The following is a 16,131-nucleotide window of genomic DNA, read 5'->3' as shown; positions in this document are numbered from 1 at the left end:
GTTTTCAGTGATATTTCTATTCAAAGAAATGTTACATTTGTTTGCACCAACAACTCCACCTGCTGCCACAGTTAGACATGTCTGCTGATATTATCATTGTTCACTTAGCCACAAAAAATGACTTCATCTGAGGATCAGACAGAGAATAAATTCAACTGGGTTACATGCCAAACCGAGTCCTTGTGATGTTCTGTACAAATGTCTCCTGGTGTGTGAGAGCGTGAGAACCTGTTTCTCTCTTCAACAGCAGTTGTGACAACAGTTTGATATCAGCAGGGGTCATAAGAGTGCCACAGAAACCCAGTCTCCATCAAGCTGATAGTCTGTGTGTTTCTGGTTCCTGTGGCACTCTTATGACCCCTGCTGATATTAACCTGATATTACTGCCCCCATCCCATCAACTTGATGGGGACTGGGAATATTGCCAACCCAGCCTGTAAATTATTTTGATATCACCACATTCATTAAAATAGCACAGAGAATTCGTTTTTATATAAAAAAAAAACTTGGAAAAAAATTCAACAATGAAAACCTTGCATATATACATATACATACTCATTATTGCATAATCCCAATCAGCGAAAGAAAAACGGAACTTTTGAAACGTCCCTTTTATTGTTCGTATGTGGTCCAATGGCGTTTTTGTTCAAAAGACATTTCACCTCCACCGCTGACATTTATTTTTGCTGTCTGAAGTTCAGTGGAAAGGAATTACGAGAGGCTTTTTCCGCTGTTTACATGAAATACGTCCAGTTTGTTAACGACGCGAATCAGCCCGCCAAACAGCGCAGGCTTCACCGGCGCGTGCTCTCAGTAGGCTCCGCCCACGGAGCCGGACGGGCGCGTGACATTGGAGGACTCCCGGGTCAGTGCGCACCGACCTGAGGAGCGGTGCCTCGAGCGCCACCGAGCCCGTTGAGTCCCGCGAGCTCCGGAGGGGGAAGCTCACCTGCCCGCCGCCGATGGAGAGCCGACCAGGTGAGTGCCTGTCCGTCAACGCCCGACAGGAAACTTGTGCTTCCCCACTGAGGAGTCGGTCGGTGCCGGGCTCGTCTGTCCGCTGTTGATCTGATAATGAGCTGTTGAGTGTCGGCTCCATTTAAACGGAGGCTGGACCGAACGAATTTAAATACTGGGAGGAAAAATAAGCGTATTGGTGGTGAGAATTTGTTGTTGTTAGGGTCTGTGTTGACTACAGCCGTTTAAACCTGAAAGTGTTGTCCTCCTTAATGTTTCATGCATCAACACAGCCGGTGTTTGTGTAGTTGGTGTGTTTTTCTGTTTTACTGAAGGCAGCACAGAGGAAACTGTTTCCTGGTTCAGGGGCTGCCTGCTGGTTTAATGTGTCAGCAAAGTTTTCCAGTTTTCCAAACACCCAGAAATCAGTTAACCCCCCCTCAACACACACACACACACACACACACACACACACACACGGCCACTGCCTTTAAAGCCTTCAGACACTATGTGATCTATTTGTGTCTTTTATTGATGAAAAGCTTCCCTTTACCACAAGCATTGTTCTTCTAAATGAGGAGCCAGAAGGCTTGACCTTTAAGTCATACAGGGCGTCCATCAGATCTCTTTACAACTTAAAAAATGTATTACAAAAGCAAATGAACAATGACAAGTACGTGGAAATTATTCCAAAATTAGTAGATTTTGAATGGTTTATTTTGTTGTTGTTCTTTGCATATTTGAATACACCTCTACATGGGCACCATTAGTTGCACGAAGCACATCAAGACGACACTTGATTTCTTGCCATGTTCACTGTAACATCACCTCGTCAACACCATCAGTGATCTCTTGCTTTAGGTCAGTTTAGATATCTTTAGCATAACCCCACAGAAAGAAGTCCAGGGGAGTGAATGAGGTGGCCAGGGAATCGGGCCATCCCTTCCAATCCACCGGTCTGGGAATGTTTGATTTGGGAACCCACAAACATGCAGCCCACCATGATCTTCCATACTTAATTCTGTAGTTTTGCTGAGTCTGCGTATCTGATTTTGTTTCAATTAAACCACAATACTCATTGCGCCTTCTCTTGAGGAGTAGCCATTTTTTAGGGGTTCATTTATTGCTAACTATTTCATCAACAAGGTACCTGAAATACAAAAATGCAATGTGATTTAAAAACTCTGATAACCACCGAGGACATTGAACAAATTTGATTAAGATATCTCATCAATTGCCTTTGTAAAAAATGTTTTAATTGTAAAGGGACTTTATGAACATGTAATCTGTTTATCTTGATTTGGATTTAGTTAGATTATTTGTGAAATGGTACTAATTTTGTATGCATTGTCTTGATTTTCAGAACAGTGACATTCTTGTTTGAGTTTATTGCACTGTGGTTCACCCAATGTTTTTTGACTTAGAATGATTATTTACAAATGTTTCGAGTAGCTCTAAATGGGTGAAGTCAGTGAAGAAAATATTTGTACAGGCAGTAAATTGCTTCAATTTGCACTCCAAGTCTTGAATGGGTACCTGTTATAGCCATCAGGGAGGTGTGAGGCTTTGAGACCAGTGATGAAGCAGCACAAAAAAACTCTTAAAAAAAAAAAAAAAGCAACAGTGTACTATCTAAAAAGGTGTCTCTATAATATGTACAGTTTTCGTACCATTAGGCCATACTGCAGGCAGCTTCGCCTTCAATTTAGCTCGGATTGATTTTACAGCCATATGACAGTCCCTAGGCCTCTGATTTAGCATAGCCACATGACCACTGGGCTAAATGGGAATCTTGTGACCTAAGGTATTTCAGCCTGGACAAAAGGAAGAGGGGAAGACCCAGGAAGGAAAGCAAAAGACTGGGATTTCTGAGACATTAAGAATAGTTGTTAAGCCTCCTTCCAGTGTGTAAACTGCAAACCAGTCTGAGAAAAAGACCAGAGTGTCATTTAAGAGTCTCCCAGAAATAAACCCTTGAAGGTCCTAAGAAAGTGAAGGTGCTATGGAGTCTGAGGCATGGTGTTTCTTGAATATATACAAACCTGTCACTTTAATGATATTGACTTAATGATCTCATGCCCATGTTTGACATTGAAAGCTGTTTACTGCCCCACAAGTGAAGTTATGGAAGTAGAAGGAAATGACTACTGCTGAAAAAACACAGGGGTGATTCTGGTCTGCTTCCTCATGCAGGGCAGCAGTATGGTATAGTGAGATGTCATCAGTTTCCAAAGTATTTAGATTGCTCAATAACCTTGAATATTTTTTGCTTAGTTGCTTTAAAGGTACAAAAGATCTCATTGTTAACGCTGAGATGCACAAATCTGCTACCAGGCTTTTTAATTTACAAGAATTGAAAAATCTTTGAAGAGCTCAAAGAAGTTCAGTTCAGTGCAACAGAGGGTCAAACATCAGATTTCCTCTTCCTGTGGAAGTGCAGACTTGGAGAAGCTGCCTGCGACAAAACTCCTGAAAAAAATAGACTCAACTATTTTCAATTTACTGGCAGGGCTGGAGTGGACAGTGACTCAACTCCAGATCGTGTGGCAGTATATAATATAACCACTGTTCTTGTCTCCTCTTGCCCTGCTGGCTTGCTCTGCTGCAGAGTTGTACTCTAGTGTGCTGAGTGAAGCAGTGGTGGACTGGGGCAGCACGGGTCCTGGAGAGGAATGGGTTAACTCAACCACACGCAAGGGAGAGCAGGGTAAGACTAACTCCCAGATCAGGGAAAAAAAAAAACCTACAGATCCACACTGAACGGTGTGAAGCAGAAAACCGCTGCTGACCACATTACGGGCAGTGACATAAAAGCAGGTGTTTTATTGATATTTGCCATCCTTTGACTGACAAAGAAGTTCTCTGTTCTCATCCAAGCTTCCCTCTGCAGTAAGCCGCTGCCATCAGTGAAAAATCCCAGATGCCTCCAGTGTGCATTACCAGCACCAAATGTTTTTATGGCCACGTGTTTCATAAATATAGGACATGAGTTAACAACTAGCCAGTCAAAAGTATATAGAAACCCATTTAGATCACTCTAATATCACACTAAATATCACACTAAATATCAGTGTTAAAGTTGCTGATTGTTGCTGTGTTTGTGTGCTGCATGCCCGTAAATTACCAACAATTTGCATGTTCACCACATTGACTCTGTAATGTGATAACCTGGTACTGTATGGCTGTGTTGTGTTTGCACTTTGTTTACTACCTAAAAATAGCTTTGTGCAGATTAAAGTCAGGTATATAAATATGATTGGCTTGTTATGTTGGAGACTACTATGTAATGACTGATGGAGGCTGATTTTATTTTTCTTTGTACAAAGTCAGCCACAGATTTCCAGCAGCTGAGCTTTTTCTCCTATCAACCAGGTTTTACTCTCCCTGTTAACTGAAACTTCCTATTTGCTGTAAATCCAGTTTCACATGAGCTCACATGAACTCTTAGCTTGAAAAATATCATGAAGCCAGCTGTTTCTATTTTGTTGAAAATGTATTTAACTGTTACTATGCTCAGGTTTGAATCAGGGTATACTTTTCCCCTCTGATGAGGAGTCGGTTAAACGGAACTCGTATGGGAATGACTCGACTCCTGAGGTCCAAAACAGGGAAAACCTCACAGAATGGGGTAAAACTTCACCACCATGGGAGGATCGCTGGGGTCAAACATCAATGTCCAACTCTGACAACTGGTATATGTCCACTACTTGGGATATGCAGCTGGACAGCACAGGTGAAGAGGAACAAGAATAGAGCCCATAGAGTAGACAATCTATAACTCTGGTCAGACATCATGACTGACTTCTGTAGGAACTTCTAGCCACATTACAGCTACAGCTGCCACTGAAGACACAGACGTCAATTCCTGGCAACCTGCAGGAATTAAACACTGCAGTTCAAGAATCTGCAAACACACTGTGGGCATATTATAGTCCAATGTGGCTAGTGTCAGACCTGATGTTTTGTACAATAGTAAGAGTCTGAACTGTAGATTTCCGCAGTGCTTTAGAATTAAGCTTTGACTGACCCCATCCCTGCAGTGTAGTAGAGAGCCGTTATATGTATTTGTGATACAGAAAGTTGCACAATCTCAGGACCGTGGCTCACTTTGTGTCCTTCTTTAAAAATCTAGTTGACCTGTATTGGGTTAAGTTATTGTTCAGCATTCTTCTCATACCATCAAAGTGGCCACTATTCATCATAAGAGTGCGAATGACATTTAAAAACTAACCATGACCTCTTGTATGTTCACTCACACAGTGTGCCTTTTGTTTCCAAAAATGACAAACTATAACACATGTGACTCTCAAAAACCTTTCTGTCTGACACTCAATGAAGGCTGAACACTGAATGTACTGGGGAAGAAAACATTTAAATCGGTGCTCTTCGTGACATTTTTCAGGTCCTCATGGCTGTGTGGACATGGACAAATAATCAGATTTCTCAGTGCACTTAGACTTGAAAAGCTTCCATCTGAGCTGCAGGGGTTTAGAAAATCAGATTGTGCTGCTGCTGTGTAGCTCAGGCAGAAGTAGCCCCCTGCTATAGACAGATCTGACTTGTGTCGCTGCATGCTGTGCTTGGGTTAAGTGCTATTAACTGCAGTTGTGCTGACTGTGTGTCTTTAACATGTGGTGCTGCTGAGCCTCTTTTAACCTTAGATTCCAAACTAGTGTCTGCTTTGATATTACCAAATTGTCTTTGCTAACCTTCCTCTGTCCTCTCCCGTCTTATAATGCGGCCTCATCAAGATAGGGGACGGTTCACAGCAGGTACAGTAGATGTTCATATCTCTTATGAGTGTTGTGGGATAATTTATGTAGCATGCAAAGACTTTTACAGGTCCACTGCAACTACGCTGACATTATGGGCTTCATGTATTTGCATTTCCCGGTTTATGTGGTGCCTGTCTGACGAAAACATCAGGCTAATCACATAGAAGATGAGTTGCCTTCATGTTATTGTTTTGGTTTCAGTCCTATCTCACTGGTGTGTGCTGGTGGATCATTATTCAGTCTGTAGGTGTTCTAATAATCTCTATGACAGCTTCTGCATGCATCTACTGCATCATGTATGAGAGGCAGCTGACAGTATACAAGCGTCAGGGTTCACTTTCATTCATAGAGACACTTGGATTATCTCTGTTTGAATTGGGTTTGTAATGGTGGATCAACAGCAAATTAATGTGGGCTGTGTTTGTGGGTATGGTAGTGTAATTTGTGTGAGAGATATTGAATGTAGGAGATTTAAGTATAGAGTGTAATTCACACAAACTTTCTGTAAGAGGCAACAACAAGCTATTTCTTAAGATTTCTTTTCTAAAGCTTTCTTTTTTCATAAAACATGTTTTACAAGAATTTCTGATGCTGACTGGATTTATTTCATTTGTATATGTTAATTTGCATAAATTGGATCTTTGATTTCCTAAATCTTCAGACTCTACATGAAAACAAACTCTAGTTTTACGTAACAGCCTCCATTTCCCTTGAAGTTCCCTTTATTCCCAAGAAAACCACTAAAATCAATTACTGCAAAAACTAATTCTACACTGCTGTCAGACATCGGAAAGCATCTTTCTTTATTTGTGTTTGTGAGTTAGTGTGTATGTGTGTGGCTGTGTGTAGTGTCAGTCAGTAGAGTTAAAGCAAGATAATCCACATCAGTTAATCCAGATTAGAGCCCTACAGGCTGCAGCCACAGATTACATAAGTGTCAACAGAAGCAGTCTCTCTCTCACTCACACACACACACACACACACACACACACACACACACACAAGAAATACAGGGACTATCAGAAAAGAAAATAAATCTTTTCTCTGAAGTGCCACTTTACTGATGTAGATGCTCGTTGGAGGAGAAGCATTTGACTGTACAACCATCCCTCTCTGTAAACATGAAATCTGTATCAAGGACATCTCAATAAAAACCAAAAACCTTTTTTTTTTTCCACATCAAATGATCGTTTTCATCCAGGTTCTTTTTATGTCAGTGTCCCCCATTCCTTCACGTGTACTTTAATGAATATCTCAACTTGTGTGTAAATATTTTGTGCAGGTTTTCTGGACTCTGAGCCACTGCAAGAAGCCGAAGAGGATTTGGCGTCAGAGGTCAACCTAAACAACCCCATCATGACAGAGGAAGAGAGAGAAGCAATCCAGCAAGAACTGGCTAAAGTATGAATACACACTAACACATTCACACAGTACAAAGGCATAAAAAGGATAAGTGCCACTTGAGAAGCTCTGTGTTTTTCCCGTGTGTGTCCAGCTAGAAGAGGAGATCAACACACTGAAGCAGGTTTTGTCATCCAAAGAGAAGCAGCACATAGAACTCAGGCAGAAACTGGGCATCACTCCTCTGAGTGAGCTGAAAAGCAACTTCAGCAGAGGCTGGCAGGACATGCAGAGCTCCACGGCGTAAGTAACTGCGTGCGAGTTTGTGTGAGAAAATGAGAGTGGACCTGCATGACACAGCTTCAAGACAAAAGATGAGTCTCCAGGCTTTAAGTGAAAAGGACAAATTGTGCATTTGTGTCCATTGGTACGGGAGTGCTGGTAAAAGCAGCAGCAGTTGTAGTCAACCTAGATGCCCTTTGAAAGGACTCGCAGAAAGTAAAGTATTTTATTTATCTATAAAATTGTTGTACAAACCGAGGAACAGAGACAGAAAATCCAATTAAAAAGGCATAAGCAGCACAGAAGCAAGTTGTTATCACTGTGTTGTTTACTGTAACAGACACCATGAATCTGATTAAAAACATACCAAACAACGCTAAAGGCTACTTTTGGCCTGACAGCATAATTAGCTTCACATGCTGTCCCCAGTCCTCTCTCTACATTTTCATTTTGAAACCAAGCAGACCAACAAGTTATTGAACAGCTTCACTTTTTCATGCTAAATTCAAAAGAACTACATAAAATTGGACATCTATTATTGTGATGTATTGCATTACATTACAGAGGCATATTTCAGGATGGGACTTATTTGAAGAGTTAATATGTTTTAATCTAGAAAGATAAATAATAAAATTGTCTGAATTGGCAGTCAGTACTGAGCTCTTGTCCTGACACAGAGACGAGAGAAGAGCAAGAGGATCGTCTCTGCACGCCTCCTTTCTTATCCTGTTACACTTGAGCCTGAAGATCTTTTTACACACTCAGCCTCCATCCTCATCTATAATGAACCAGTGTGACCACAGGAGAGCAAGAAGCTGGAGTGATACAGAGTCATCATTGGCTAAAGTTGCAGTTTATGACCCAGATGCAAAGTGTTGAAGGGACAGGGGATTATATTTTTAGGTGTAAAAATAATAATGATACTAGTGATAAAGGTAAATCAGGCATCATGTTTAGTAAAACAGAAGAATAGATTTTTTTCTTGAAATGTGACTTTCTGTAATATATTAGTATTAACGACGTATAGTTGAAAAGCTGATGAAACCATCAAATTTGATGCAGAGTGATCATAAGAGATGAAACAAGTTGCTTGGGCTTAATCATCTCTAATGAGAGTGATGGTTAACAAAGAAATGCAATTGTGCAGCAACTCACCCAAATTTACACAGATTTTTGCTGAGGCAAAAAATATTGTAGGTTTGTTTGTTTGTGCCATTCATGTGCATCTGCACACATACTGCTCTAATGCTGAATTAGAGCAGGTTAACTGCGTAATGCGTAATGCACCTTTGTTTGTCTTCGTCAGATACAAGAAGACATCAGAGACACTGTCCACAGCAGGACAGAAAACCTCAGCAGCCTTCAGCACCCTGGGCACCGCCATCACCAGGAAGTTCGGAGACATGAGGTGCAAAATATCATCATTTCCTCACAGATTGACCTTTTTACTAATGTCAGCAGTCCGTCTGTGTTGCGTTACATTAACAAGATTATTTTAGATTTTTTAGGATAATTAATCTAAAGCAAACCTCAATTTCCGTAACGCACTAATTGCTTCTGTTTTTGACTCTTTTCCTTCACACGCATACTATAAATGCTTCTTGAATCTCTTAATTATCATCTGTGCCCTTGTGGCCAGAGTCCCAGAGTCTTTCAAACATCATTTAACCCCGCACATGTGTTTGAAACTCTGGCTGTGAATTTTCCTTTTCCAACTTATCTGCCAAACCAGTTCAAGACAATCCACCCACCGAACACTTTTGGAAGCCCGTTTTTTTTTTTTTTTTGTTTTTTTTTTATCCAGCACACAGACATTTTTAATTTGTGCCGTCCACCCTTGAGTTTTGACTCTTGACTCTCTCCAGATAGTCTCCAGATTATGCATGACCACTTAAAGCCTCTTTCTGTGGCAAAGAATACCTCCCCTGTCACCATCTCACTCTCTAATGTTCTGTGTTTTCTCTTGGAGACACTGACAAAACAAATTGGGCACGTGTCTGTATTGTTCTGTGTGAGATGAAAAGAGCATTTGTGTGTTTGGTGACAAGAGAAAGCAGCACAATGTGGGCGCAAGTGACTTGTTATGTGTCAAATTGGCCCTGCACGTGGCAGTGTGTGTCCAGCATGTGCAGGAGAGGTCTGGGAACAAAGCTGAGGGGAGAAACATACAGGGAATGCTAGCTCATCTTTTTCTGTTGTGTTTAAAATCGCACATCATTTTTATAATTACTTCAAGGCTGTTATTTATAGTGACAGTGCTGCTTTCAGCATTGACCTAGAAAGACTGTGACTGGTTCGATGTTGGGTTTATTTTAAAAGATGAAATGTGCCTTGACAATTCCTGATAAACTATGGCTTATTGTGTTTTTTTGGTATGTGGATAATGGTGAGGAAGCACAATGCATTATCTTTGATGTGTTCCAGCATGGTTGGTCTAGAGTTACTGTTCCCACGAAGGTATGTGTGCTTGGTTTGTATACAGTGAACATGTTTGAAATTCCTTCTGTGGATATGCTTGCAGTGTATTCTTGCATGTGATATTTTTTCATCAGTAACTGTTTCCAATATTGAACCGCTGAACCATTTTGATTTTGTCTCAAGTTTGATTCTCAAAGGAAACAGTAGCAGACTGCCTAAACATGTCTTTATTCCACTATCCTGCTATATATTTTGGTTTTATTATCAGTGAACAATTCATGATAATAATCGCATTATTTGTGCAACAATTTATAAATATCCGACTCATTTGACAAATTTTTCATGCACAAAGTAACCATAAAGATGAAATATTGTCATCATTTTGCAGTGAAAAATCTGAAACAGTGTTTCTCATTCATTCATCTTATAACGCTTATCTGATTCCGGATCACGGGGGGTGCTGGCGCCAATCCCAGCAAGCATTGGATGAGGGCGGTTTACACCCTGGAAAGAACGCCAGTCCATCAAAGGGCCAAAATGCAGAGACAAACAACAACTCACACTCAGACCTGCAGACAATTTATAGTCAACAATTAACCCAAAAATCCATGTATTTGGACAGTGGGAGTAGTTGTAGGAAGCCCACGCATGCACGGGGAGAACATGCAAACTCCACACAGAAAAGCCCCAGCCCTGGGAACCGAACCCGTGACCCTCTTGTTGTGGGGCAACAGTGGGGCAACAGTGCCACTATGCCGCTGTGTTTCCCAACAGTGTTTGTGTTGTGTTAATTTGTGTAATTTATTTTATTGCAACAACTTCATCTTTTCTTCATCTTTGCTGTGTGTGTGTGTGTGTGCGCGCAGTTTAGAGTTTTCCTGAAATGTGAAGGAAGATTTTTTTTTTTGTTTTTGTGTGGTGGTGTTCAGTAAAATGATTACAGCCAGGATCATAGTATTGTTGTTCCCTTTTTCGAGTTTACTTCCTCTAACAGATGGGGCTTCTTCCCTGTGGTGACCTATACTGATAAACTGTATAAGTTGCATTCGTATCAGTGGCAATTAAGTTAGTATTACTAACAGAAATGGCATGAATGAATTGAAAGTGAATTGAATTGTTTACCATCTTCCTCCATGCTTTCCAAGGTCTACCTCCATAGGGTAAGACTCACAGCTGATTATGTCTGATTAGTTGTTCCTTATCTCAGTAGATTTCTAAGTGGTTGGTGCAGTGTAGATCAGTCAGCTGAGTCCTGCTGAGTAGGTGTTGCTGTCGTGCTCAACTGCAGTACTCAGTCAGCACAGAATTACATTACGAATAGATTTTGGTCTGTGTAACGTCAGAAAAATAAATAGTCTCAGTTAATCATGTGAACAAGGTGTCATTAAACTTTCCTTAAGTTGGAAATTCCATTAGCTAAGTTAATAGTCTTAACTGATTTTTTTTTTATTTTTTTTTTTAAACAACTCATTCCTTGATACTTGAGACTGATGAAGCTGATTGAAATGAACTGTTAGTTTCTGTTTTGTATCATACCAAAGATGTAGCATCGTAATGTCTGGGTCAGTGTTGAAGCTGATACAGTCAGATTCCTCACAGAACCAGTTTGTTAGCTACACTCAGATTCCTCACACAACTAGTTTGTACCTGCTGCTTTGTCCTTCCTCTTTAGCTTTGTCTCTCATTCCATCATTGTGCTAATCATTAACTCCTCTCTTACTGCACTCTCTGGGAACAGCTACTCTGTGAGACACTCTATGAGTATGCCCACCATGAGGTAACCAGCATGTGTTTCCTGTGTGTCGTACTGTGTGTATATCTGCGACTTTGAATGCTTTTCCATGTGCAATGCTGTTTTTTTTATACAATACATCAAGTTTAATATGAATCCACATCAACTTAAATGACATTGCTTGTATAGATTAATGTGCTGTTTTTGTTAATGTTTATTTAATGACTGGCTTTTTATTAAATTGTAATCATGTGGCTCTCTTGACACTGATAAAACAATGAGAATTAAAATGCCTGGCACATGTTGTTGATCTGTGTGTTTTAGAAAGTAAGTGAAAGGTTCTTAAATAGTAAAGTTTTGTTTTTGTTTTTTTCCCTCCACAGAAACTCACCCAGCTTCAAATCTTTTGAGGAGAAAGTAGAGAACACAGTGTCCACTATCAAGGTAAACAGTATATATCTGTTTGTGTGTATGCCTGACAGTGTTGGTCTATAAAACTCTGCCACCTTGAGTCTTTTCTCAGCATAATGGTGGTGCAGCCAGGATAATGACACATTTGTTGGTGATGAAAGTGATTTGAGATTGTTGTGCTACTTTTTATTTTTTTTATTTTTTATGTTCTATCAGACAAAAGTTGGAAATACAGCGAGCAGCGGCAGCTTTGAAGAAGTCCTCTCATCTGCAGCGAATGCCAGCTCTCAGGACATGCCCACAAACAACTTGATGGACACATCTGAGAGACCGTGTTAGTTGTATCCGGACGACAAGGCAGGACTGAGAAACGGGACCTCTATCACTGCTGTATTACAGTGACTTGTCATATACCCACCTGAAACTGTTACAGAATACTTTTATTTGAAATTGTGGAGACATGTTTTGCAAACGATTCTAAATATACTATCAAAATTACTAACACATTGATGAGATTTCCTATAACCCCTAAAATCTTAATCCTAGATGATGAAAACCATGCCATGTTTATAGCTGGTTTATTTCTGTTACTGAAGGGCTCTGCTCATATCTTAGTGGATTTTCAAGACAGACAAATGTCACCTGCCATCCTTTGGCACCACAGACCACACCACTGTTGATCAGAAAAGGTTTGAGTGGACAATCAGCAAAGTCTTAGTCAAAAAATAATTGCATGAAAGCAGGATTGAAAATATTTAAAATCAGGTCCAGGAGGCAGGAAGAACCAATCCCCATTGTTTCTGCTCTATATCTCTGTCACTTGTGATGAGTGTTGGCTTGTGTTGCTTTCCTGTCATCACAAGAGAAAGACCCAGCTGGAATCTCTCATACAGAAAACAGGTTATTGATTCCTTCTTTCACTTTGCAAATTCTTAGGATGTGGAAACTTGGTAGATGTTCAACTCATTTTACAGTAATCCAAGCCATAGTGTCACACTGTTACTCTTAACTTTCATACCAAAAATTACAAAACTACAATTTTATGTTATTAGAAACATGTTTGATAATTTTTTCGTTACATACTCAACCTCTTACTTGTTTAAACATGGCATGATGTTGAAAACCCAATCTTATCTCCTGAGTGAAATAATTGTTTAAATGATTTTACACAAAGACAGGACATCTTGCTCTAACTGGGAGTCTGCAGGTTTTGAAAAGCTAAAATAATGTTGGATTACACAAATGGCAATTATTTTCAGTCAGTACATTCACAATATGGAACTAGTGTGTAAAAGGTGCTCTGTGTCCAAACCAACATTTTGTATAAATGTAATGAAATTTTCCTTGTTACTGTCTACCTAATAACAATCTGATGCTGGAAATAGAAAAAAGAAATACAGTTGTACACACTTTTCTCTGCAGACAATAAGACAACTGCGACAAGAACTAGATGACCTCGATTCAGTGAAAGAGGGTAACCTAGATCACTACTTGTTTAATTTAGTTTGTCCTTGAAATGTATTTTCATCTTGACAGTCAAATAACTGAAAGATTTTGCAAGAAAACACCGTCAGCTCAGAGCAAATGCTGAATAAATGGTCTGCCATTGGAAAATATATTTGTTCATGTTTCGGCTTTATACATGTTGGCTTTAAATCAAATTGTATTTACCACAAAAGCTTTTACTCAAACTAACAAAACAATAAACTGTGACATTCAAATAAAATAACTGTTTCCCAGGTTCACCTGCATTCATACAGTTAATTACACAGCATTATAAATCACGTATGGCCAATGTATCAATATAAAATACATTAAAACTGAAGTGATGTTTATATAATGAAAAAACTATCACAGATCCTGATCCACTGAAACAGTACAGTAATAATACACAACTGAACGTCAAACGTCTTGAAATTGTGGTTTAAAAATGACTTATAATAATGTTGGGCATTTTCTCAGCAGCAGCTGTGAGTTGAGAATGCCATTTTTTTTTTTACCACCATCAACAATTGATATTTCTTACATGCTGTACAATAAGATGGCATGGGAAAAAATGACTGACACTATTGGAAGTAGGACAATGCTCCTACAGTAAGGTCTGATGGTGCAGCAGCAAAGTTTTTTGGTGGATAACCCCTGCATGTAATACTGGCCATATAATTCATGTTTGTCAGTGGATTTTAAACATTCAATAAAGATTTATGTATAGAAAATGATGGCATAGTTCATTAATTACTAATCCTGATGTGATTATATGTTAGACTTATCTGGAAAGGTTTGACTTCATTTGCAGTCCATTTTAGAAACATTTAACAGTATTATCTTGGTACTCTATCAGTCCGTTTTTACATTAGTTACTGTCAGCGTCTTCAGCGCAGATGATGGTAGATAGTGATACTGTACTTTCCAGGACAACATTGATTAAACCTCAGGACAATGTACTTACATCTCCATTAGCACTGAACTTATCTAACGCACACACTGAGGTGAACCAGAAAAACAAAACGACTGCAGACAACAATCAAAGCCCCATATCCACTCACTTGTCAGGTCACATGACCCTGCGGCCCTCCAGTCCATTATCCTTGTCCATCCACTGACTTATAGTGTGTGTATGCATGTGTGTGCTACTGTTGCAATGTGTGCACAGATGTTGCACCAGTTGTTTGCGAGTTCCCAGAATTTTTTACGTTTTCAGTTTTATTCATGTGTCGTCCCCTTTCTTCATTCAAAGAGCTCACCAGCTGGAGCACGTCTGGGTGATGGAAATGGCCTGAGAATGAGTAAGTACAGTTGCATAGCTTTAAGTCATGACTAAAATGTCAATTGAACAAATGGAGAAGATGAAAGAAGCTGATTTAAGAAGAAAAAACGCGACAGGCCACAGACTTACCGTTGGTGGAGTCAAAGAACTCCTGAAGTCTTCCAGGCGTTCCCTCCAACTCCTCATACTCATAAGCCTGCAGGACCATCTCAAGAAGGTCAAACTGTTTCACTAACCTGGCCTCTGGACTGCTCTGGGTTTCATATTCCTACAAATACAATACATGTGTGTTATACAAGAACATTCAATTGAATTCATCTCAGTTTTGCTGTTAGATTAGTTTAACTTGTTACCTCCCACAGCCCAAAAATCTCCTGTTTGAGCTCCTCTGGCAGCTGACTTGTTAGATGTGTCATCGCTTCCTAAAAGAGAAGGTGTGAGAGGGTTAAACACAGCAATGTCTTTTTTCTATAAACCATCTCCTGCATTTGTTTCCCCTTCATCATTGTTCACACATGGTTATGGTTACTCTTGACCATGTTTAGGTTTAATTCACCAAACAAAAATACAGAAATACATTAGATGTATCACACGCATTGCTGAATTTACTCATGAAGTTAACATAGAAGACTGTAGATATAACCAGTGCTGCTGGTCTCTTACCTCTTCCCTTCTATGCTTCTCTGCCTTCGGTACATTGTCTGATGGCGCAATATCTCCCACAATGCACTCTGCCATGTCGTGAACCAGGGCCATCCTTATACACCTGAGATTAAAGATGTACATAGACAGAGTGTCAGGGCTTCAAGGATGTTAATAATTACACAGGGAGCGGCTAAACAACCGTTTGCTCAGTGGGAGGTAGATGATATCAGTAGGTAATAACTTCTTTGTGATTATGCACTTAATAGCTTCCCTCAGACGTTGTTAAATGAAATAACACAGTGGTGTGACTCACCTGTCTTTGTCCACTGTGGGGTCGGTGATGGTCAGCGACATCATGGCCATGCGGTACATGTGGTCTGACACACTCTCTGGTTTCTTCACGTTGTTGTACACCCAGCCGGTCCGTGGGACCCTCTGCAGGTGAAAAAACACACAACAAACAATCCGAAACATTTACTCTTCCTTTTCTTTTGTGATGGCAAACTGAATTCCGTCAAGGTCCAGAGTTAATTCGTAATTTGATGTGTGAAACCGAAGGAAACCGATCTTACTTTAAGTTGGCCGATTAGTTTCATGAATTTCAGCATGTTGCTGTTACCGGCTGCAGCCTTCACCGAGGTCGCCATTACAGTCCGCCGCCGCTGTAATACCGCCCCCGGCCGCTCGGGGACACTATAAACACCACCCCCAGAGACACACCGCTGAAATACTCCTTGGTAGATTTTTCTTAGCTAGTTTTTTTATTTGTTCGTGGAAGTAAAAATTTTCTGGACATTATTTTG

At 40.1% G+C, this 16,131-nt stretch overlaps 2 protein-coding genes across 3 annotated transcripts; one reads left to right on the top strand and one right to left on the bottom strand.

Annotated features, from left to right (window-relative positions):
• Positions 1-825: 825 nt before the first annotated feature.
• On the top strand, positions 826-14,109 carry tpd52l1 (tpd52 like 1). 2 transcript variants are annotated; one of them, XM_029496173.1, is made up of 10 exons: positions 826-978; positions 3,566-3,664; positions 5,709-5,729; positions 7,015-7,133; positions 7,228-7,376; positions 8,662-8,763; positions 10,919-10,933; positions 11,512-11,550; positions 11,889-11,949; positions 12,133-14,109. In XM_029496173.1, exons 1-10 carry the CDS (start codon positions 963-965, stop codon positions 12,253-12,255), a joined length of 744 nt encoding a protein of 247 aa, XP_029352033.1. In that variant the 5' UTR covers positions 826-962; the 3' UTR covers positions 12,256-14,109. The 2 variants fall into 2 exon arrangements, with proteins under 2 accessions (XP_029352033.1, XP_029352034.1); XM_029496174.1 differs by lacking the exons at positions 5,709-5,729; positions 10,919-10,933; positions 11,512-11,550 and having other exon boundaries at positions 12,133-14,107.
• Positions 12,458-15,990, bottom strand: hddc2 (HD domain containing 2). Its single transcript, XM_029496175.1, has 6 exons — positions 15,901-15,990; positions 15,642-15,763; positions 15,347-15,449; positions 15,037-15,105; positions 14,813-14,951; positions 12,458-14,692 (listed from the first exon to the last, which is right to left on the bottom strand). The coding sequence occupies exons 1-6, from the start codon at positions 15,973-15,975 to the stop codon at positions 14,547-14,549; spliced, it is 654 nt and encodes a 217-aa protein (XP_029352035.1). The 5' UTR covers positions 15,976-15,990; the 3' UTR covers positions 12,458-14,546.
• Positions 15,991-16,131: the final 141 nt, after the last annotated feature.

This window comes from Echeneis naucrates, chromosome 24, assembly GCF_900963305.1.
Source record: "Echeneis naucrates chromosome 24, fEcheNa1.1, whole genome shotgun sequence".
Taxonomy (NCBI): Eukaryota; Metazoa; Chordata; class Actinopteri; order Carangiformes; family Echeneidae; genus Echeneis; species Echeneis naucrates.
The sequence above is the reverse complement of the archived record's forward strand: the minus strand, read 5'-3'. Positions and strand labels throughout refer to the sequence as shown.